The sequence below is a fragment of the Leucoraja erinacea genome, chromosome 29 (assembly GCF_028641065.1).
Source record: "Leucoraja erinacea ecotype New England chromosome 29, Leri_hhj_1, whole genome shotgun sequence".
Classification (NCBI taxonomy): Eukaryota; Metazoa; Chordata; class Chondrichthyes; order Rajiformes; family Rajidae; genus Leucoraja; species Leucoraja erinaceus.
The window spans coordinates 13,222,054-13,239,115 of NC_073405.1; the positions used below are offsets into that span (position 1 = coordinate 13,222,054).

Below are 17,062 nucleotides of genomic sequence, written 5' to 3' on the forward strand. Positions count from 1 at the left end.
GGACTAGTGGTGTGCCTCAGGGTTCAGTGCTGGGCCCGTTACTGTTTGTCATTTACATCAATGATTTGGATGAGAACATACAGGGCAAGATTAGCAAGTTTGCTGATGATACAAAAGTGGGTGGTTTTGCAGATAGTGAAGATGGTTGTGAAAGATTGCAGCAGGATCTTGATCAACTGGGGAATGGTTGATGGAGTTTAACACAGAGAAATGTGCGATGTTGCATTTTGGGATGTCTAACAAGGACAGGAAATATACAGTGAATGGTAGGCCTCTGGGGAGTGTTATAGAACAGAGGGATCTAGGAGTTCAGGTGCATGGTTCCTTGCAGGTCAAGTTGTAGGTAGATAAGGTGCTCAAAAAGGCTTTTGGCACATCGGCCTTTATCAGCCTGAGTATTGAGTATAGAAGTTGGGAGGTCATGTTGCAGTTGTATAAAACGTTGATGAGTCCACATTGAGAGTATTATGTTCAGTTCTGGGCACGATGTTCTAGGAAATATGTTGCCAAGCTTGAAAGCGTTCAGACAAAATTTACCGAGGATGTTGCCAGGACTAGAGAGTCTGAGCTATAGGGAGAGGTTGAGTAGGCTGGGTCTCTATTCCTTGGAGCGCAGGAGGATGAGGGATGATCTTATACGTGTATAAAATCATGAGAGGAATAAATTGGGTAGATGCACAGAATCTCTTGCCCAGAGTTGGAGAATCGAGGACCAGGTTCAAGGTGAAGGAGAAAAGATTTAATAGGAATCTGAGGGGTAACTTTTTCACACAAAGGGTGGTGGGTGTATGGAACAAGCTGCCAGAGGAGGCAGTTGAGGCAAGGGACTATCCCAATGTTTAAGAAACAGTTAGACAGGTACATGGTTAGGACAAGTTTGGAGGGATAAGGACCAAACGTAGGCAGGTAGGACTAGTTTAGCTGGGACATGTTGGCTGGTGTGGGAAAGTTGCGCCGAAGGGCCTGTTTCCACGCTATATCTTTATGATCCACACAGATCCTAACAACCCATGGGCTCCATCTGGACCAGTCGCTCTCCATGGATTCACTCTTGGGAAAGCTTATCTTAAATCTGCTTCAGTAACCGTTGGCACAGGCGCACCTGAGACCGGCATGGTGGAAGGTTGCTTTCCAGGATATAGGGCATTCCACCGCAGACCTTCTGTTCAAAGCAAGTGTAGAATACATCGATGTATTTGGGGAGGGACACGTTATCGCCAGCAATGCTGTAGGCCGGGTGAATTGGCCGTTCTCGCTCATCGGGACTTCCGAGCATCAACTGGTCAAATTTGCCCCCTGTGGCCAAGGAGACGGCAGATCCGTTCCCATAGCTGACTTCTGAGGCTAGCTTTTGTGAGCCAGTATCTCGGCCCCCCAGTGGCCTAGGCGGAGTGCTCTGATACCGTTCGACTCTTCTTGGAGGCCGTGACATCTGGTCTGGCAAAGCAGATAATTTTCAGTGGTGGACTATACCATTCAGGATCGTTTGACTTGAATGATGCAGACTTGGAGTTCACCTAATAATAATAATAATAAATCTTTATTGTCATTGCACAGAGGTACAATGAGATTTGGAATGCAACTTCCATCTGATGTAATAACTTAATTAGCTAAAAATTTAGACATCCAGAGAAACAAGATTAAAAGAAAAACAGTTAAAGCAGTATAAAGTGCAAATTGGTCTGTGCCGGGTCGATGTGCGACGTGACCATCCGGGGAAGCTATTCCTAAGTCTGCAGGTGCGGGCGTAAAAGGCCTTGTAACGTCTGCCGGATGGTAGACGTTCGAACAGACTATTGCAAGGGTGTGAGGAGTCTTTATGAATGCTGATGGCCTCCCTGAGGCACCGTGTACTGTAGATGCCTTCCAAGGTTGGTAGCTGTGTCCCAATTATCTTCTGCTCTCTGTGGACGACCCGCTGAAGAGCTCTCCTCTCGACCCTAGAGGTGGACCTCGAGATTCATTCATGATTTCTGGTAGACAAATACATGTATTGTCTTCTTTGGTATACAATCCTCTACATACTTGCTGATAAAGTCTGTGACAGCAGTGGTATATTCATCTAGGTTAGCCACAGTGCATTTCTGATGATTGAGTAGCAGTTGTTGAGGGCGTTTGGGCCTCTCGTTGAGCTGGAGATGTACTGTTAATGTTTTGGCAGCACGCTGATGAGGTTGATCAGATTGATGTCCCCGGTTATTATGAACAAAGACTCGGTGTACTTTGTTTCAAGGCTATTGTATATCCTGGAATGCAAGCATAGCATCGGCATGGGGTGGAATGTAGACTGCAGTCAGGATAGCCGAAGTGTATCCCTATGGCAGGTAGAAGGGACTGTACACAGGGATTGCTTCACAGGTAGATAGGGCGGTGAAGAAGGCTTTTGATACATTGGCCGTATCAGTCACGGTATTGAGTATGGAAGTTGGAACTTTCAGTTGTACAAGTTGTTCGTAGGCCGCACAAAGTATTGTGTACAGTTTTGGTCACCTTGCTATAGGAAGGATCTCATTAAGCTGGAAAGAATGCACATAAGAATTCTGAGGATGTTGCCAGGACTTGAGGGCCTGTGATTGGGAATGCTAGGACTTTATTCCTTGTAGTGCAGGAGGCTGAATGATTGGTGTAAAATTATGAGGGGAATTGATAGGGTGAATGTGCAGGTCTTTTACCCAGGGTAGGGGATTCAAGTCAAGTCGCGTCAAGAGAGTTTATTGTCATGTGTCCCAGATAGGACAATGAAATTTGTGCTTGCTGCAGCACACCAGAGTATGGTAAGCATAAATATAGAACAGTTCCGTGTGTCTATATAGCATAGACCATATATATATACACATAAATAAACAGTGCAATAGGCTGTTATAGTTCAGTTTGTTTAATGGCAAGTTTAATAGCCTGATGACTGTGGGGAAGTAGCTGTTCCTGAACCTGGATGTACCAGATTTTGGACTCCTGTACCTTCTACCTGATGGCAGCGGAGAGATGAGTGCGTGGCCAGGATGGTGTGGGTCCTTGTGGATATTGGCAGCCTTTTTGTGGCAGCGACTGCGATAGATCCCTTTAATGATGGGGAGGTCATAGCCGATGATGGACTGGGCAGTGGTCACAACATTCTGCATTCTTTTCCGTTCCTGGACGCTCAAGTTGCCGATCCAAGCCACGATGCAACCAGTCAGCATGCTCTCCACTGTGCACCTGTAGAAGTTTGAGAGAGTCCTCTTTGACATACCGACTCTCCGTAAGGGCCAAGAACCAAAGGTTTCAAGGGCCAAGAAAGGGCCAAAACCAAAGGATATAGGTTAAAGGTGAGACGTGAAAGATTTAACAGGAATTTGAGGGACAACTTTTTCACTCAGTGGGTGGTGAGTATATGGAATAAGCTAGCAGAGGAGGTAGATGAGGCGGGTACAATAATAACATTTAAAATACATTTAGACAGCTACATGGATAGGAATGATTTAAAGCGATATGAGCTAAAGGTACTAGCTCAGATGGGGCATCTTGGTTAGGATGGACGAGTTTTGCTGAAGTGCCTGTTTCCGTGCTGTATGCAGAGTATTTTATAGATACCAATGCTCAAGAATGAATGTTTAAGATTCTGGATATGGTGTCAGTCAAGTGCACTTTGTCCTGGATTAAATCCAATTTCCAGAGTGTTGGAACTACACACATTCAAACAGAATGAAAGTATTCCATTAGATTCTTAACTTGCCTTGTAGATGGTTGTGGGGCTTGAGGTGAATTTAATCACTTGCTGCAGATGGCCAACATCTGACCTGCTCTTGTAGTTGCAGTATTTATCCAATGGAGGTCTCTTGAATGGTGGCCACAGAGAGTGCTGACAATGTGGCTTGGCGATCGTAATGCCATTTAATGTCAAGAGTTTGAGATTAGACTCAGTCTCATTTGAAATTATCATTGCTTGGCACTGCACGGCATGACTGTAACTTCTGATTTATTAGTTCAAGATCTTTTCCAGCTCTTGCTTCATGCACACAATGACTGCATCATTCTTAAATTTAGATTTTTAGTTATAAAGGGAATATAATGGATATAGGGTTGGTGCAGAAAAATTTGTGGGTTTGGGGCTGAGATAATTGAAACAACAATGACAACTGTCTCTTATGGTGAGAGATGTTACTTGCCAGTAGAGTTCATTCTCCTGGTGCCAGAGCACCTTGATGCCACATTTGATGGTTTGATGTCAAGGATAGTCATTATCATGAATCTCTGATTTTTGGCTCCTTGACCATTGTATAAAAAAGAAGCAGTCATGCTGTTTGGAGCCATGTGGACCTGCATACCACAAACTGGGCATTGGTGAGCAGATTATTATTCTGGATTATGTGGCCAATATCATCAAACACTTTTACAACAGACTGGATACGGATTAACTAGATTTCATTTGTTCTGGTTTTGTGGATAGGATGTACAATTGGAATTTTAGACTTATCTGGAGAAAGCTTTCACCAAAAATTTGCCTCGGTTTATCTGCACCAGTAACAAATGCCCCAAGATATCTATGTTTCAGAAAGAACTGCAGATGCTGGAAAAATCGAAGGTAGACAAAATGCGAGACAAACTCAGCGGGTGAGGCAGCATCTATGGAGCGAAGGAATAGGTGACCCCAAGATATCTATATCTATCTAGACATAACTAAAACTCTGATCTTGTGCTCTTCTGGTTTGCGCAAAAACGGTACACGATAGCGTATGATTTTTCGCCACCTCACTCACCATTCTCCTGTGCTGCGAGTGCATCAAGTTTCGTTCCGATCAGTAGTATATTGTAAAAGTTAGCGAGGTTTAAAAATCGTAAAAGCCACGCGTGCGTAGATCGACCTCCTCTCCTGTCAGTCAGCGTCATGGGGATCAGTCTCTTCTGGCACTCTGCGGGATGGTCTGCCCCTTCCGACCTCAAAAGACCGCGGAATTCAAAAGTCCCCTGCCTTGTGAATTTTTCCTGATTCGCGAGACGAGAAGCGGGGGAAAACTCAGTTTTTTGCTGCATGGCAGGTACATACCTTCATTCAGCACCACCTCCAAACGGTGTTGAACTCTTCGAAAATCAAACAAATCATGCCATGTGCCATTCGGGAAACGATAAGGCCATGACGGGGTATGGTGGCCCAAGCCTTTAGCCCAGGATGGCCTTCCGGCCACCATACCCGTCACGGCCACATTAGCAACTTAACCCCCGATCTCCATCCAGCTCCAGCCCAACACAAAGCCCCATTGCAGCCGTCGCATATTTCCGTGACCCAATGTTGCTCTCCAAGCCCGGCCCTCTTCAGCCCTTGTTCCCCGGTTGGGGGGGGGGGGGATCGTTTAGATCAGTGGTTCCCAACGTGGGCCGTACGCCCCACAGGGGTGCAATTTGATTTTTAACGGGGGCAATTGAGCGCGACTGAGGAGGTCTGGGTCCAAATTTGATTTTTATTTTTTTGGATTTTCCATCAGGTAAACATATGTAGTTTACATTTCAGATGTTATTTTGAGTAAATAATTTTTTTGGGGTAAAAAAGGTCTTTATTGTGTAGTTATTACATAATCACAGCGCCATCGCTCTTCATGCACATCGCACGAAGCGCGCGAGGTCATGGGAGAACCTTATTTATTGAATTGGATTTAGAAATGCGATTCAAAGAGCTTTTGCTAAGTTACCCTTATAATATCTATTTCCTCCGTTTTCTCTCAAGGGAAAGCAATCCATTTTCTGAGAATTATTTCTTTGTCTGCTCGTGCTAAAATTAGTAGTGCAAGCAAGAAGAAAGTTCGTCAGTATTCAAATTTTTTAGTAATTATTGCTCAGAACTTTAACTGTCTTTTGTTTTTCATTTTTCTTTTTCATGGATGCCATGTTCTTTTGAAACTTGTTTAAACCAAGGTATTGGCGTTTTAAGCTGAAACGGAGTTCATTTTTTAAATGATAAGAATTATATATCACCACATGGGGAGGGGGCATCAGGATTTTAGAGGTGATTAGGTGGGGCATGGCCAAAAAAAGGTTGGGAACCACTGGTTTAGATCGTTCCAGACTTTGCCTTTAGCTGTGTGTTAACTGTGTCTATAGTTCATAAAGTTTCATATTAAGTAAGCTACATTGTTGATACCACAGATGTTATTTGTTTCATGTTGGATATCTGGGATAAAATTAACAGCAGAAAGATTATACCAAAATAAATGAAATAATCAATGTTCTGAGGTATGTCATTAAAAAAAAAAAAAGAAAATGCTGGAAATTCTCAGCTGGTCAGGGACCATCTATCTGGAAAGAAACAGTTTTGGCTTGTTGATCTACTGAGCATCCTGAACGTATAACTGTTTTTGTTTTAGATTTCCAACATTCAGAGTATTTTTCTAAGTCTAGTTCTGTCTGATGTGACTTGAGATGCATCCAAGCAGGCTGTTTGGAAAGTAAACATTTGTAATCTGTTCACATGATTGTAAACAGCAATGCCAGCACAAAAGTGATTTTTGAATTTTTTTACAAATGGGCACCTATTTACGTCTCCAATATGACCAGATATTTTTGTGTTTTCTTTCTTGCAGAAGTTGCATCACTGAAGATCTCTCAATGTTGCATATTGCATGGAAAAGTACATTAAACAAATAAAGTCAACTGCTTTTCATCATACTTAGCTGTGCTCAGAAATGGCCACTGGGAAACTAGAGAATAGCATCCAAACATAAATAGAGTTTGGAGAGAAGACATGTTGGCACAGTGTGATTTAGCTTGGCACAACACTTGCTTTTCTGATCCTAGTGTACTTAATTATGGAAGTTGTTTGGAGGACTGTAACATGGATATTATGCCTCATGATGACTCCCTCAGCTCTACAGAGTCACACAGTTCACTCAATGAATTCGCAAGGTAATTTTATTATTGCTATTTTATTTTTTAGTCTAAATATGTGAAACAATATCTATGCCTATGTTGACCAACTTGAAATGTGCTGATAGAATGAAATATACTTTGATGCGTTCTTTTCAGTTTGCATGTTTATGAAAGTCAGTCTTAACCTGGTAACGATAGAGTGCTGGCTTGAAGGGCCAAATGGCCTACTCCTGCACCTGTCGTCTATTTGTTTTAGGAGTTGCAACATCTGTCCCTATAACTCCTCCCTTGACTCCGTCCAAAGGCCTCGACAGTCCTTTCAGGTGAGGCAGAGGTTCATTTGCACCTCCTCCAACCAGATCTACTGTATCTGCTGTTCCAGGTATGGACTCCTATATATCGGCAAGACCAAGCGCAGGCTCGGCGATCGTTACGCTAAACATCTCTGCTCAGTCCACCTAGGCCTAAGTGATCTCCCAGTTGCTAAACACTCCAACTCCTCCCCCTCCCATTCCCATACTGACCTTTCTGTCTTGTGCCTCCTCTACTGTCAGAGTGAGGCCCCATGCATATTGCAGGAACAGCACCTCATATTTCGCTTGGGCAGCTTACAACCCAGCAGTATGAATATTGATTATTCTAACTTCAAGTAACCCTTGCTTTCCCTCTCCCCGTCCCTCTCTCACCCTGGTTACCCTTTCATTTTGTGTCAATCTTCAATGTAAACCCGCATCTGCAGTTCCTTCCTACACATTGGCATTAGTTGTTAGGTTTCATTTGAAAACCTGGAATCTATTCAGCCATTTTGAAAACATCATTGCCATAGAAGTCCTGGATAAAATCACATGAATGCCATAGGAGTCCTGGATAAAATCACTGTTCTCTGGAGATCACTAAATAATTGCCTGGAGAGAGGGGGAAAAAAAGCAACATTGTTAAGCAAATCGTAATTTGTTCAGAGATATTGTACATTTATTTTATAAGAGTATTGGGGGACACTGATGTGGGCAAATGGGACAGTGCAGATGGGCAAAAAGGTCAGCATGGACATGATGGCTGAAGAGCTCGTTATAACTCTTTGACTCCAACCAAAAATGTTTAATAATAAAGGTTATTACAAACAGAATATGGTTTACATTTTAAATTTGTAATTTTGCAACATTACATTTAAATCATGCTAACTTTGTAAATCAACTTTTTACAGTTGGATGTTGTGGTTTGTTGAGCAGTCTATTCTGTATAGTCTGACATAATGATTTTATTCAGGTCCATTACTGTCAAGAGTCAAGTGTGACAAACACATCTTGACATAATTAAAACAAGCTCCTGGGCAGCATACCTGGGGAGAGATGTGGGTGGTTTGGTGGGGTGGAGTAAAACCTCCTTGTTGAGTTACAAATTGCCCTTTATTAGGAGACATATGCACTGTCAGTTTAAAGTTATAAAGAAAGCGCACAACTGACAACCATATAATCTCATAAAATAAATTGTTATTTAACTTTAATCCTCTTCTACTCTCTCAAAGAACGCATATAAATCAACTCTGAATAACAGATCCAGGACTTGGCAGTTTGCATATTTGAGAAAGCAACTAAGTAGTAGACCAGATGTTTAGCTCTAACTTTTTCATCACACACATTTGCAGAATTGACCTTGTGGACTTTGAGGCCCAATTCCAGTAAAGCAGCCCGACAATGATCAAACTCATTAAACATTTACACTGATAATGAAGAACCCTACTAAAAAAAACAAAAGAATAACATGAATGTTACAGTGTAGGCCCTTATTAAGCATTATTTTAGTTCAGCCTTTAATGCAAACCCATCTTGTGATCTTTTATTCTTTATGTATTGAAGATATTTATTTTGCAATATTGTGATTTACATATTGTTTCTACTCATTGCTCCTATTACCTTTCCTTGGTGATTTTGCTTGGCAAATTAGACAGATCACTTCTTTGGCCCACTTTAGATTGTTATATTGAAAGAATACATCAAGTGCATGTAGAATGGATGTTTTTCCAATGTTAATTGCAATGAAATTATTGATATGATGTAAGAAAGTTGCGAATTGCAATGATTAATTGACACAATTTTGAACTCTGTACAGTAAAAATACCAGGAGGAATTTCAATCAAATCCATCAACGTGTGTAACTATTCCACCAGTTGAAAATTGGTGGTAATAGTGTGAAAAAACATATGTTTGAATATTAATGTAAACATTCTGAGTGGAATGATGGAATCGGATTCAGATTCAACTTTAATTGTCATTGTCAGTGTACAGTACAGAGATAACGAAATGCAGTTAGCATCTCCCTGGAAGAGCGACATAGAATATGATTTCAATAAATAAATCTATTTACATGCATACAGTCATAGTGTTTTTCCTGTGGGAGGAGTGTCCGGGGGGGGTGTGTGATTGGCAGTCACCGAGGTACAGTGTTGAGTGGTGTGACAGCCGCAGGGATGAAGCTGTTCCTGGACCTGCTGGTCCGGCAACGGAGAGAGCTGTAGCACCTCCCGGATGGTAGGAGGGTAAACAGTCCATGGTTGGGGTGAGAGCAGTCCTTGGCGATGCTGAGCGCCCTTCGCAGACAACGCTTGCTTTGGACAGACTCAATGGAGGAGAGCGAGGAACCGGTGATGCGTTGGGCAATTTTCACCACCCTCTGCAGTGCTTTCCGGTCGGAGACAGAACAGTTGCCATACCATACTGTGATACAGTTGGTAAGGATGCTCTCGGTGGTGCAGCGGTAGAAGTTCACCAGAATCTGAGGAGACAGATGGACCTTCTTCAGTCTCCTCAGGAAGAAGAGATGCTGGTGAGCCTTCTTGACCAGAGTTGAGGTATTGTGGGTCCAAGAGAGGTCATCGGAGATGTTGACCCCCAGGAACCTGAAGCTGGAGACGTGTTCCACCTCCGTCCCGTTAATGTGGATGGGGGTGTGCGTGCCGCCCCTAGACTTCCTGAAGTCTACAATGAACTCCTTGGTCTTCATGGAGTTAAGGGCCAGGTTGTTGTCAGCGCACCATGCTGCTAGGAGCTGGACCTCCTCCCTATAGGCTGACTCATCATTGTTGCTGATGAGGCCAATCACTGTTGTATCATCTGCATACTTGATGGTGTTAGTACCATGTACAGTGGTGCAGTCGTAGGTGAAGAGGGAGTAGAGGAAGGGGCTCAGCACACAGCCCTGTGGAACGCCGGTGTTCAGGGTGAGGGTTAGAAACATAGAAATTAGGTGCAGGAGTAGGCCATTCGGCCCTTCGAGCCTGCACCGCCATTCAATATGATCATGGCTGATCATCCAACTCAGTATCCCGTACCTGCCTTCTCTCCATACCCCCTGATCCCCTTAGCCACAATGGCCACATCTTACTCCCTCTTAAATATAGCCAATGAACTGGCCTCAACTACCCTCTGTGGCAGAGAGTTCCAGAGATTCACCACTCTCTGTGTGAAAAAAAGTTCTTCTCATCTCGGTTTTTTAAGGATTTCCCCCTTATCCTTAAGCTGTGACCCCTTGTCCTGGACTTCCCTAGTTGAAGAGGTGTGCTTGTCTAACCTAACAGACTGGGGTCTGTTGGTTAGAAAGTCCAGTATCCAGTTGCAGAGGGAGGGGTCGATGCCCAGGTTACCGAGTTTGGTGATCAGTTTAGAGGGTATAATGGTGTTGAATGCTGAGCTGTAATCGATGAACAGCATTCTTACGTAAGTGTCTCTGTTGTCGAGGTGGGAGAAGGCGAAGTGAAGTGCCGTTGAGATGGCATCCTCCGTGCTCCTGTTTTTGAGGTAGGCAAACTGATAGGGATCCAATGTGGGGGGTAGGCAGCCTTTGAGGTGTGCCAGGACCAGCCTCTCGAAGCACTTGGTGATGATGGGAGTAAGTGCAACTGGGCAGAAGTCGTTGAGGCTTGCTGCAGTGGAGTGTTTTGGCACCGGCACGATGGAGGTGGTTTTAAGGCATATATATGATACTATATATATATATATATATAATATATATCTAATATATAAAAGTCTGTGGCTGCTGCCTGCCAACCGTCCGGCTGCCTTTCTGCCTTTTGATTCGTTCCATCGTGTGATGTCACAATGCCCAGTACTCGCAGATGTCCAATCGGAATGGATCCATTTACATGGACGGCTGCCGGCCACCTTTCTTCCTTTGATTCCCTGCAACTCCGAAACCAGACGCAGAATCGCCGACATCTTTTCCATTTCGGTATAGATTTCACTTTTCTTTCTAAGTATCCGCTCCTCATTACATTTCATCGTGTTTAAGTACACGTTTTTAATCAAATCCTTCTCACCCCCCCCCCAATATTTCAAAAATAAACTGGCTTCTAACCCATAGAAGCAGCACCAGCCCCAGCCCATGGTGAACGTTCCATCGTGTGATGTCACAATGCCCAATGCTCAAAGGCATTGTTGCCATAGAGGGAGTACAGAGAATGTTCACCAGACTGATTCCTGGGATGTCAGGACTTTCATATGAAGAAAGACTGGATAGACTCGGCTTGTACTCACTAGATTTTAGAAGATTGAGGGGGGATCTTATAGAAACTTACAAAATTCTTAAGGGGTTGGACAGGCTAGGTGCAGGAAGATTGTTCCAGATGTTGGGGAAGTCCAGGACAAGGGGGTCACAGTTTAAGGATAAGGGGTAAATCTTTTACGACCGAGATGCGAAAAACATTTTTCACACAGAGAATGGTGAATCTCTGGAATTCACTGGCACAGAAGATAGTTGAGGCCAGTTCATTGGCTATATTTAAGAGGGAGTTAGATGTGGCTCAAGGGATCAGGGGGTATGGAGAGAAGGCAGGTACAGGATACTGAGTTGGATGATCATCCATGATCATATTGAATGGTGGTGCAGGCTCAAAGGGCCGAATGGCCTACTCCTGCACTTAATTTCTATGTTTCCCTCTCCTCACCCCTCTCCCCTCTCCCTCTCCCACCCATGCCTCTTTCCCCCACCCCCCTTCCCTCTCTACCCCACCCCCCCCCCTCTCTCTCCTCCCCGCCCCGCTTCCCCCTACCCCTCTGTTCTTCTTCCACCACTCCCCCCCCCCCCCCCTCCCCACTCTTCCATTTCTCTCCCCTTACCCCCCCCCTCTCTCTCTTCCCCTCCCTTCCACTCTCTCCCCCACCCCTTCCTCCTACCCCTCTGTTCCTCTTCCACCACTCCCCCGTCCCTCTTCCACCACTCCCGCTGCCCCCTCTACCCCTCCCTCCCTCCCCACTCTTCCACTTTTCTCCCCTTCTCTCCTCCCCCTCTCCCTCTCCCATCCCTCTCTCCCTCTCCCATCCCTCTCTCCCCCCCCCCCCATCCCTCACTACCCCCCCCCCCTTCCCTCTCCCCCCCCCCCCCCTCCCCCTATCCCTCTGTCCCTCTTCCATCACTCCCCCTACCCCTCTCCTCCTCCCTCCCCACTCTTCCCACTTATCTCCCCCTTCCCCCTCCACTCTCCCTCTCCCCTCTTTCCCCTCCCCCCTCTCTCCCCCCCCCCCCCTCCCCCCCCCCTCCCTCCCCCTTTCCCCCACATCTCTCTCCCCATCCCCCTCTCTCTCTCCCCCCCTACCCCGCTCTCCTTTCTCTCCCAAATCTGTCCCGTTTCCTCCTCCTCCTCCCCCTCCCTCCCCCTCCCTCCCCTCTCCACCCCCCCCCTCCCCCCCCTTTGTGTTTTGGGGGTGCTTAAGGTTAGTGTGATGCCGCAGCCGCAGCCCCCCCCCCCCCCCCCCCCCGCAAATGCCGTTGGGGATACAGACCCAATGGGTCTGCACTTGGTCTAGTATACTTTTAAAACTCTGTGTGTTTGTGTGTGTATGTGTGGGTGTGTCATTTTCCCTTTGAAATGTATCTCCTTGAAAGCCAGATGGAAAAATGCAGAGATTTAACTTATGATTTCAGAAATCCATTCCTCGCTAAATTTGGTCAATTATTTCCCCAGATTTTGAATAACATTTTTCACAAGACTCATTTTTTTAAAAAACAATCACTGCTTGCCAGCTGCTGACGTCACAATGCACACATGCCCCACAATTAAAGCCCACCTGCCTCCTGGCCCCGCCCCCCTCCCACCCCGGTGGAGGAATGCAACTGCTGTCAACGCGCACGCGCAGTTTTCCACAAAGTAAGTTAGCCCCCCAACCCCCCCCCCCCGTTCTTCAAAAGGCGCAGAAAGAACGCAAAAATTCTGCAGCAAAGTTCCTATAGCTCCGCTATAGGATCTTTGTTCTGCAGATCTGGAGGGTGTCGCCCGCTCACTCACAGCCGCCCGCTCGCTCACAGCCGCCCGCCTCCCCGCTCGCTCACAGCCGCTTGCTCACCGGAGGCCACCAGCTTGCTTCTGAATCCTCTTCGTCCCCCCCGCCAGATCGTAGAACATGGCAGCGGTGGCTGTTATCCCCTTCCCTCCACCCCTTCCCCCCTCCCTCCCCCTCCTTCCCCCCCCCCTCAGCAACCTCTCTCTCCCCCCTCCCATCCCTCTCTCTCTCTCTCTCTCTCTCTCTCTCTCCTCTCCCTCCCCCTCACCGACCCTCCCTCTCCACCACCCCCCTCTCCCTCTGTCTCTTGCCCTTCCCCCTCTGTCTCTGTATGTGTGTGTGTTTCTTTCTCGGTTGGCATTTACCTTATGATTTCAGAAATCCTCTCCAAATGTGGTCAAATAATTCGCAAGATTTTAAATCAAATTGTTGACAAAACAAACTTTTTTACAAATATTCGCCGCTTGCCAGCTGCTGACGTCACAATGCCCACCAATCGAGGCCCATCTGCCTCCTGGCCCCCCGCCGTGGATTAAAGCATTGTTTATTTCTTTTTTTCATAGCATTGAATTTTATTGTTTCTCTGAATCTCTGTGCCCTATCTGTGTCCCCCTTCCCGGCCCGGCTATGAATTAAACATCTGCTGTTTTGCTTGAGATAAGTTCCCCCCCCCTTCCCCCCGTTCTTTAAAAGGCGCAGAAAGAACGAGCAAGTTCTTCAGATCCCGAGGACACCTGTTTTCTTTTGTGATGTCACACCCCTCGCCCAGCCCAAGTGGCTCAACAAGTACGCAACTACCCTCGCGCCACGCCTCCCGCTGTTGGACTCCCACAAAAGATGTCCGCTCGCGCTTCGGCTCGGATTCTAGAACATTGCGGCGGTGGCCTCAACTGTTCGTAGTCGGCCCGCGGCCTCACTCGGTCCCACGCCCGCAAACTCTACCCCCGTACTCGGGGTCTGAAGCGTTCAGGAATCTGTTCTCTGTGACGACCCGGAGATCACTGGCGGGCTCCGGGGGTAGAGAGAGGACACGCCAAGGATGCGATGCCCAGGAGCTGAGGCTGACTAAGGCCGACGGCTGCTGCTCTGGACCTGCGCAGCGCGCTCACGGGGCAGGGAGATCCTGGGGAGGTGAAGAGGAAGAGTGGGGGGATTGAGGGAGAGGAGAGGGTAGGGAGAGAGAGGGCGGGGGAATGGGGGAGGTGAGCGGCCCTACCCCTCTCCCTTCTCCCCCTCCCCTCTCTCCCCCCTCCCCTCTCATTCAAAACTCTGTGTGGGTGTCATTTTGCCTTTGAAACGTATCTCCTCGAAAACCAGTCGCCGAAATGGGGAAATTTTTTACATATTTCAGTAGAGATTTTCCTTGTGATTTTAGAAATTCCTCTGTAAATATGGTACATTATTTACCCGACGTTTTAATTAAAATTGTTGACCAATCTGACCCTTTTTTTTAGAATCTGACCGCTGCCCAGCTGCTGACATTACAATAACGGTGAAATTTTTACATCTTCTGGTAGAAATTTTCCTTATGATTTCAAAAATCCACTCCTCTGTAAATTTGGTCAATTATTTCCCGAGATATTTACTAAAATCTATCACCAAACTGACATTTTTTTTTAATATAACCGTTGCCCAGCTGCTGACTTCACAATGCCTTTGCTCGTGGCCCAGCTCCCCCACCCTCCGCCGCTCTGGATTAATGCAGCGGCTGTCAACGCACATGCGCAATTTTCCACGAGTTACATTACCACTCCCCCACCCCACCCCGTTCTTCAAAAGGTGTAGAAAGAAACTGGAATTTCTGCAGATCGTGAGGTCACGGGTGCCCACGTGCTGAGGAAGTTTCTTGCTCCTCGTGGCCGGCGCGGCTTGTGACGCCATGCCCCTCCCCAGCCCGCTCACTGTAGCTGCGGGTTTCCATAGTCATGTTCTCTCTCCGCTTTTTGCATTCCACTAACTCCCCCCCCCCCCCCCCCCCCCCACTCCTCTTCTCACCTCCTCCCCTCTCCTCCCTCCCTCTCTCCCCTGTCCTCTCTACCCGTCACAGGGATCGACCTCCTCTCCGTCTCCCAGGCCCAATCGTCTCACGCTGGCAGGGCTTGGGATGGGGCTGTGACCAGGGCCGAGAAAGAAGCCTCCGAAAGAAGACTCTCTTATATGTGTGTGTGTGTGTGTGTGTGTGTCATGGTTAATTCCTATTTTCTTCCAAACGCTAGGCCACGGCCTTACCATTTTCACACATCCTACTCAGATTTTCCCCCTGGAGGTGATAAGCATCTTCCCGTCGCGTTTTACATCTATATTTCTGAATTTTTTGATCCTTGAAATTTTAAAAACAGCCCAAACTTCACAATGCACTCGCAAGGCGGGACGGGACACTCCGGGAGGGAGGGGCAATCCAGCGCTCGCGGTGAACGAGTAGTGGCGGCGGCTGCCGGCCGCCTGGTGCCTGGTGCGGAGGCTGCTGCTGTGGGCTGAACCCGGCGACTGGTCCTGGGCTGAAGCCGAGCCTGGAGCTGTGGTGAGGGCCGGGCCCAGTGCTTGGTATGGGGCCGTGACTGGGGCCAAGAAAGAAGCCGCCAGTGAAACCAAGGAGGAGCCTGGGTCCAGGGTCAGGGACTGTGAAGTCGGAACCTGCACTGGAGTGCAGGCGGCGGCTGACCTGACTGCTGGAGGCTGCCGCTGGAACCAAGGACAAACCTGAGCCTGGGCTGTAGCCCAGGTGGTGGCCGAGCTGATGGCTGGAGGCTGTCGCTGGAACCAAGGATGAGCCTGGGTCTCCAGCCAGGACTGGGTCGAGAACGAAAACCAGGCTGAGTTCCTGGCCCTGGTGCTCTACGATCTGGGTAGGACCTGGAGCAGGGAATGGTAGGAGGAGGAGGGAAATTTGAAGGAGGGAGATGAGGTAGGGTCTCTACTCCCCTCCCTCTCTGCGGCTCTCCCTCTCTACCCTCCCCCTCCCTCTACCCTTCCTCTCTACTCCCCTCCCCCTCTCTCTCTACTGCCCCTCTCTCTCTACTGCCCCTCTCTCTCTACTGCCCCTCTCTCTCTACCGCCCCTCCCTCTCTACCCCATCTATTCTCTGCCACCCTTCCCTCTCTACCCCCCACCCTCTCTTACCCCCCCCTCTCCAGCAGCTGTTAGTCTTTTCACCTTTTTTTGTTATTTTTAGTGTGTCTAATTGTATGTTCTAAAGTTTTCTTAGTTTTTTTTTGGGGGGGGGTGGGGGGGGGAGAATAAGGGGAATCTGTTTCTCAGTCACTTACCTGGACGGAGATGCGTCTTTTCTCCATGTCGCATCTTCACCCCCCCCACCCCCCATTTTCACCCCCCACCCCGCGCCAATCAAGCCTACCAATTGATTGGAGCGGCATTTTCTACCGGAGACGGCCTAGAGTTTCAGCAGCGGCGCAGCACTGAATTAACATCGCAGAGCGGGATGATGCTTTGCCGGGGATCGCCTGTGTTGGAGCTCCGGAGTGTTGGGCCTGCTGACTTTAACACCGTGAAGCTGTGGTTTGCGGAGCTTCTAGCCGCTGGCGCAACGCTGACTTGTGATCTTTTGCCGGGGGGTCGCCAGTGTTGGGGTTCTGCTCAGCTTGGCCTGTGGACTTCGGAAGCCACAGTCTCCGGTAGGAAGCAGCTGATTTGGAAACTCCAAGCTGCGAGTGTGTTTTCCGATCCGTTCCGATGCCTGTGTTCCGATCATCCCGGTGAGAGGGCCTGTACATCGTGCTGTCCATAGCGGCGACTGCGGGGGGTTCAAAGGACCTGACCACGGGTGAACAAAGAGAAAGATTCACTACACAGTCAAGAGAATTAAGAGAAAATACAGCTATAAACAGTTATTTAGCATCTTAAGGAAATTTAGTCTTGTTGTTTACAGAGATTGTTTAGTGTTTTGAACAACTAAATTCCAGAAGATTGTAACTTGAAATGGTAAACAATTTTAG

General features: G+C 47.3%; 1 protein-coding gene across 1 annotated transcript in view; it reads left to right on the forward strand.

Moving 5' to 3' along the window:
* The window catches only part of LOC129711184 (A disintegrin and metalloproteinase with thrombospondin motifs 6-like), a 187,662-nt gene that overhangs the window by 9,713 nt on the left and 160,887 nt on the right, over positions 1–17,062 (forward strand). The window contains exon 2 of the mRNA XM_055658645.1: positions 6,552–6,873. Coding sequence (XP_055514620.1) covers positions 6,777–6,873 — 97 coding nt within the window. The 5' untranslated portion in view covers positions 6,552–6,776. The remainder of the gene's footprint in view (positions 1–6,551; positions 6,874–17,062) is intronic.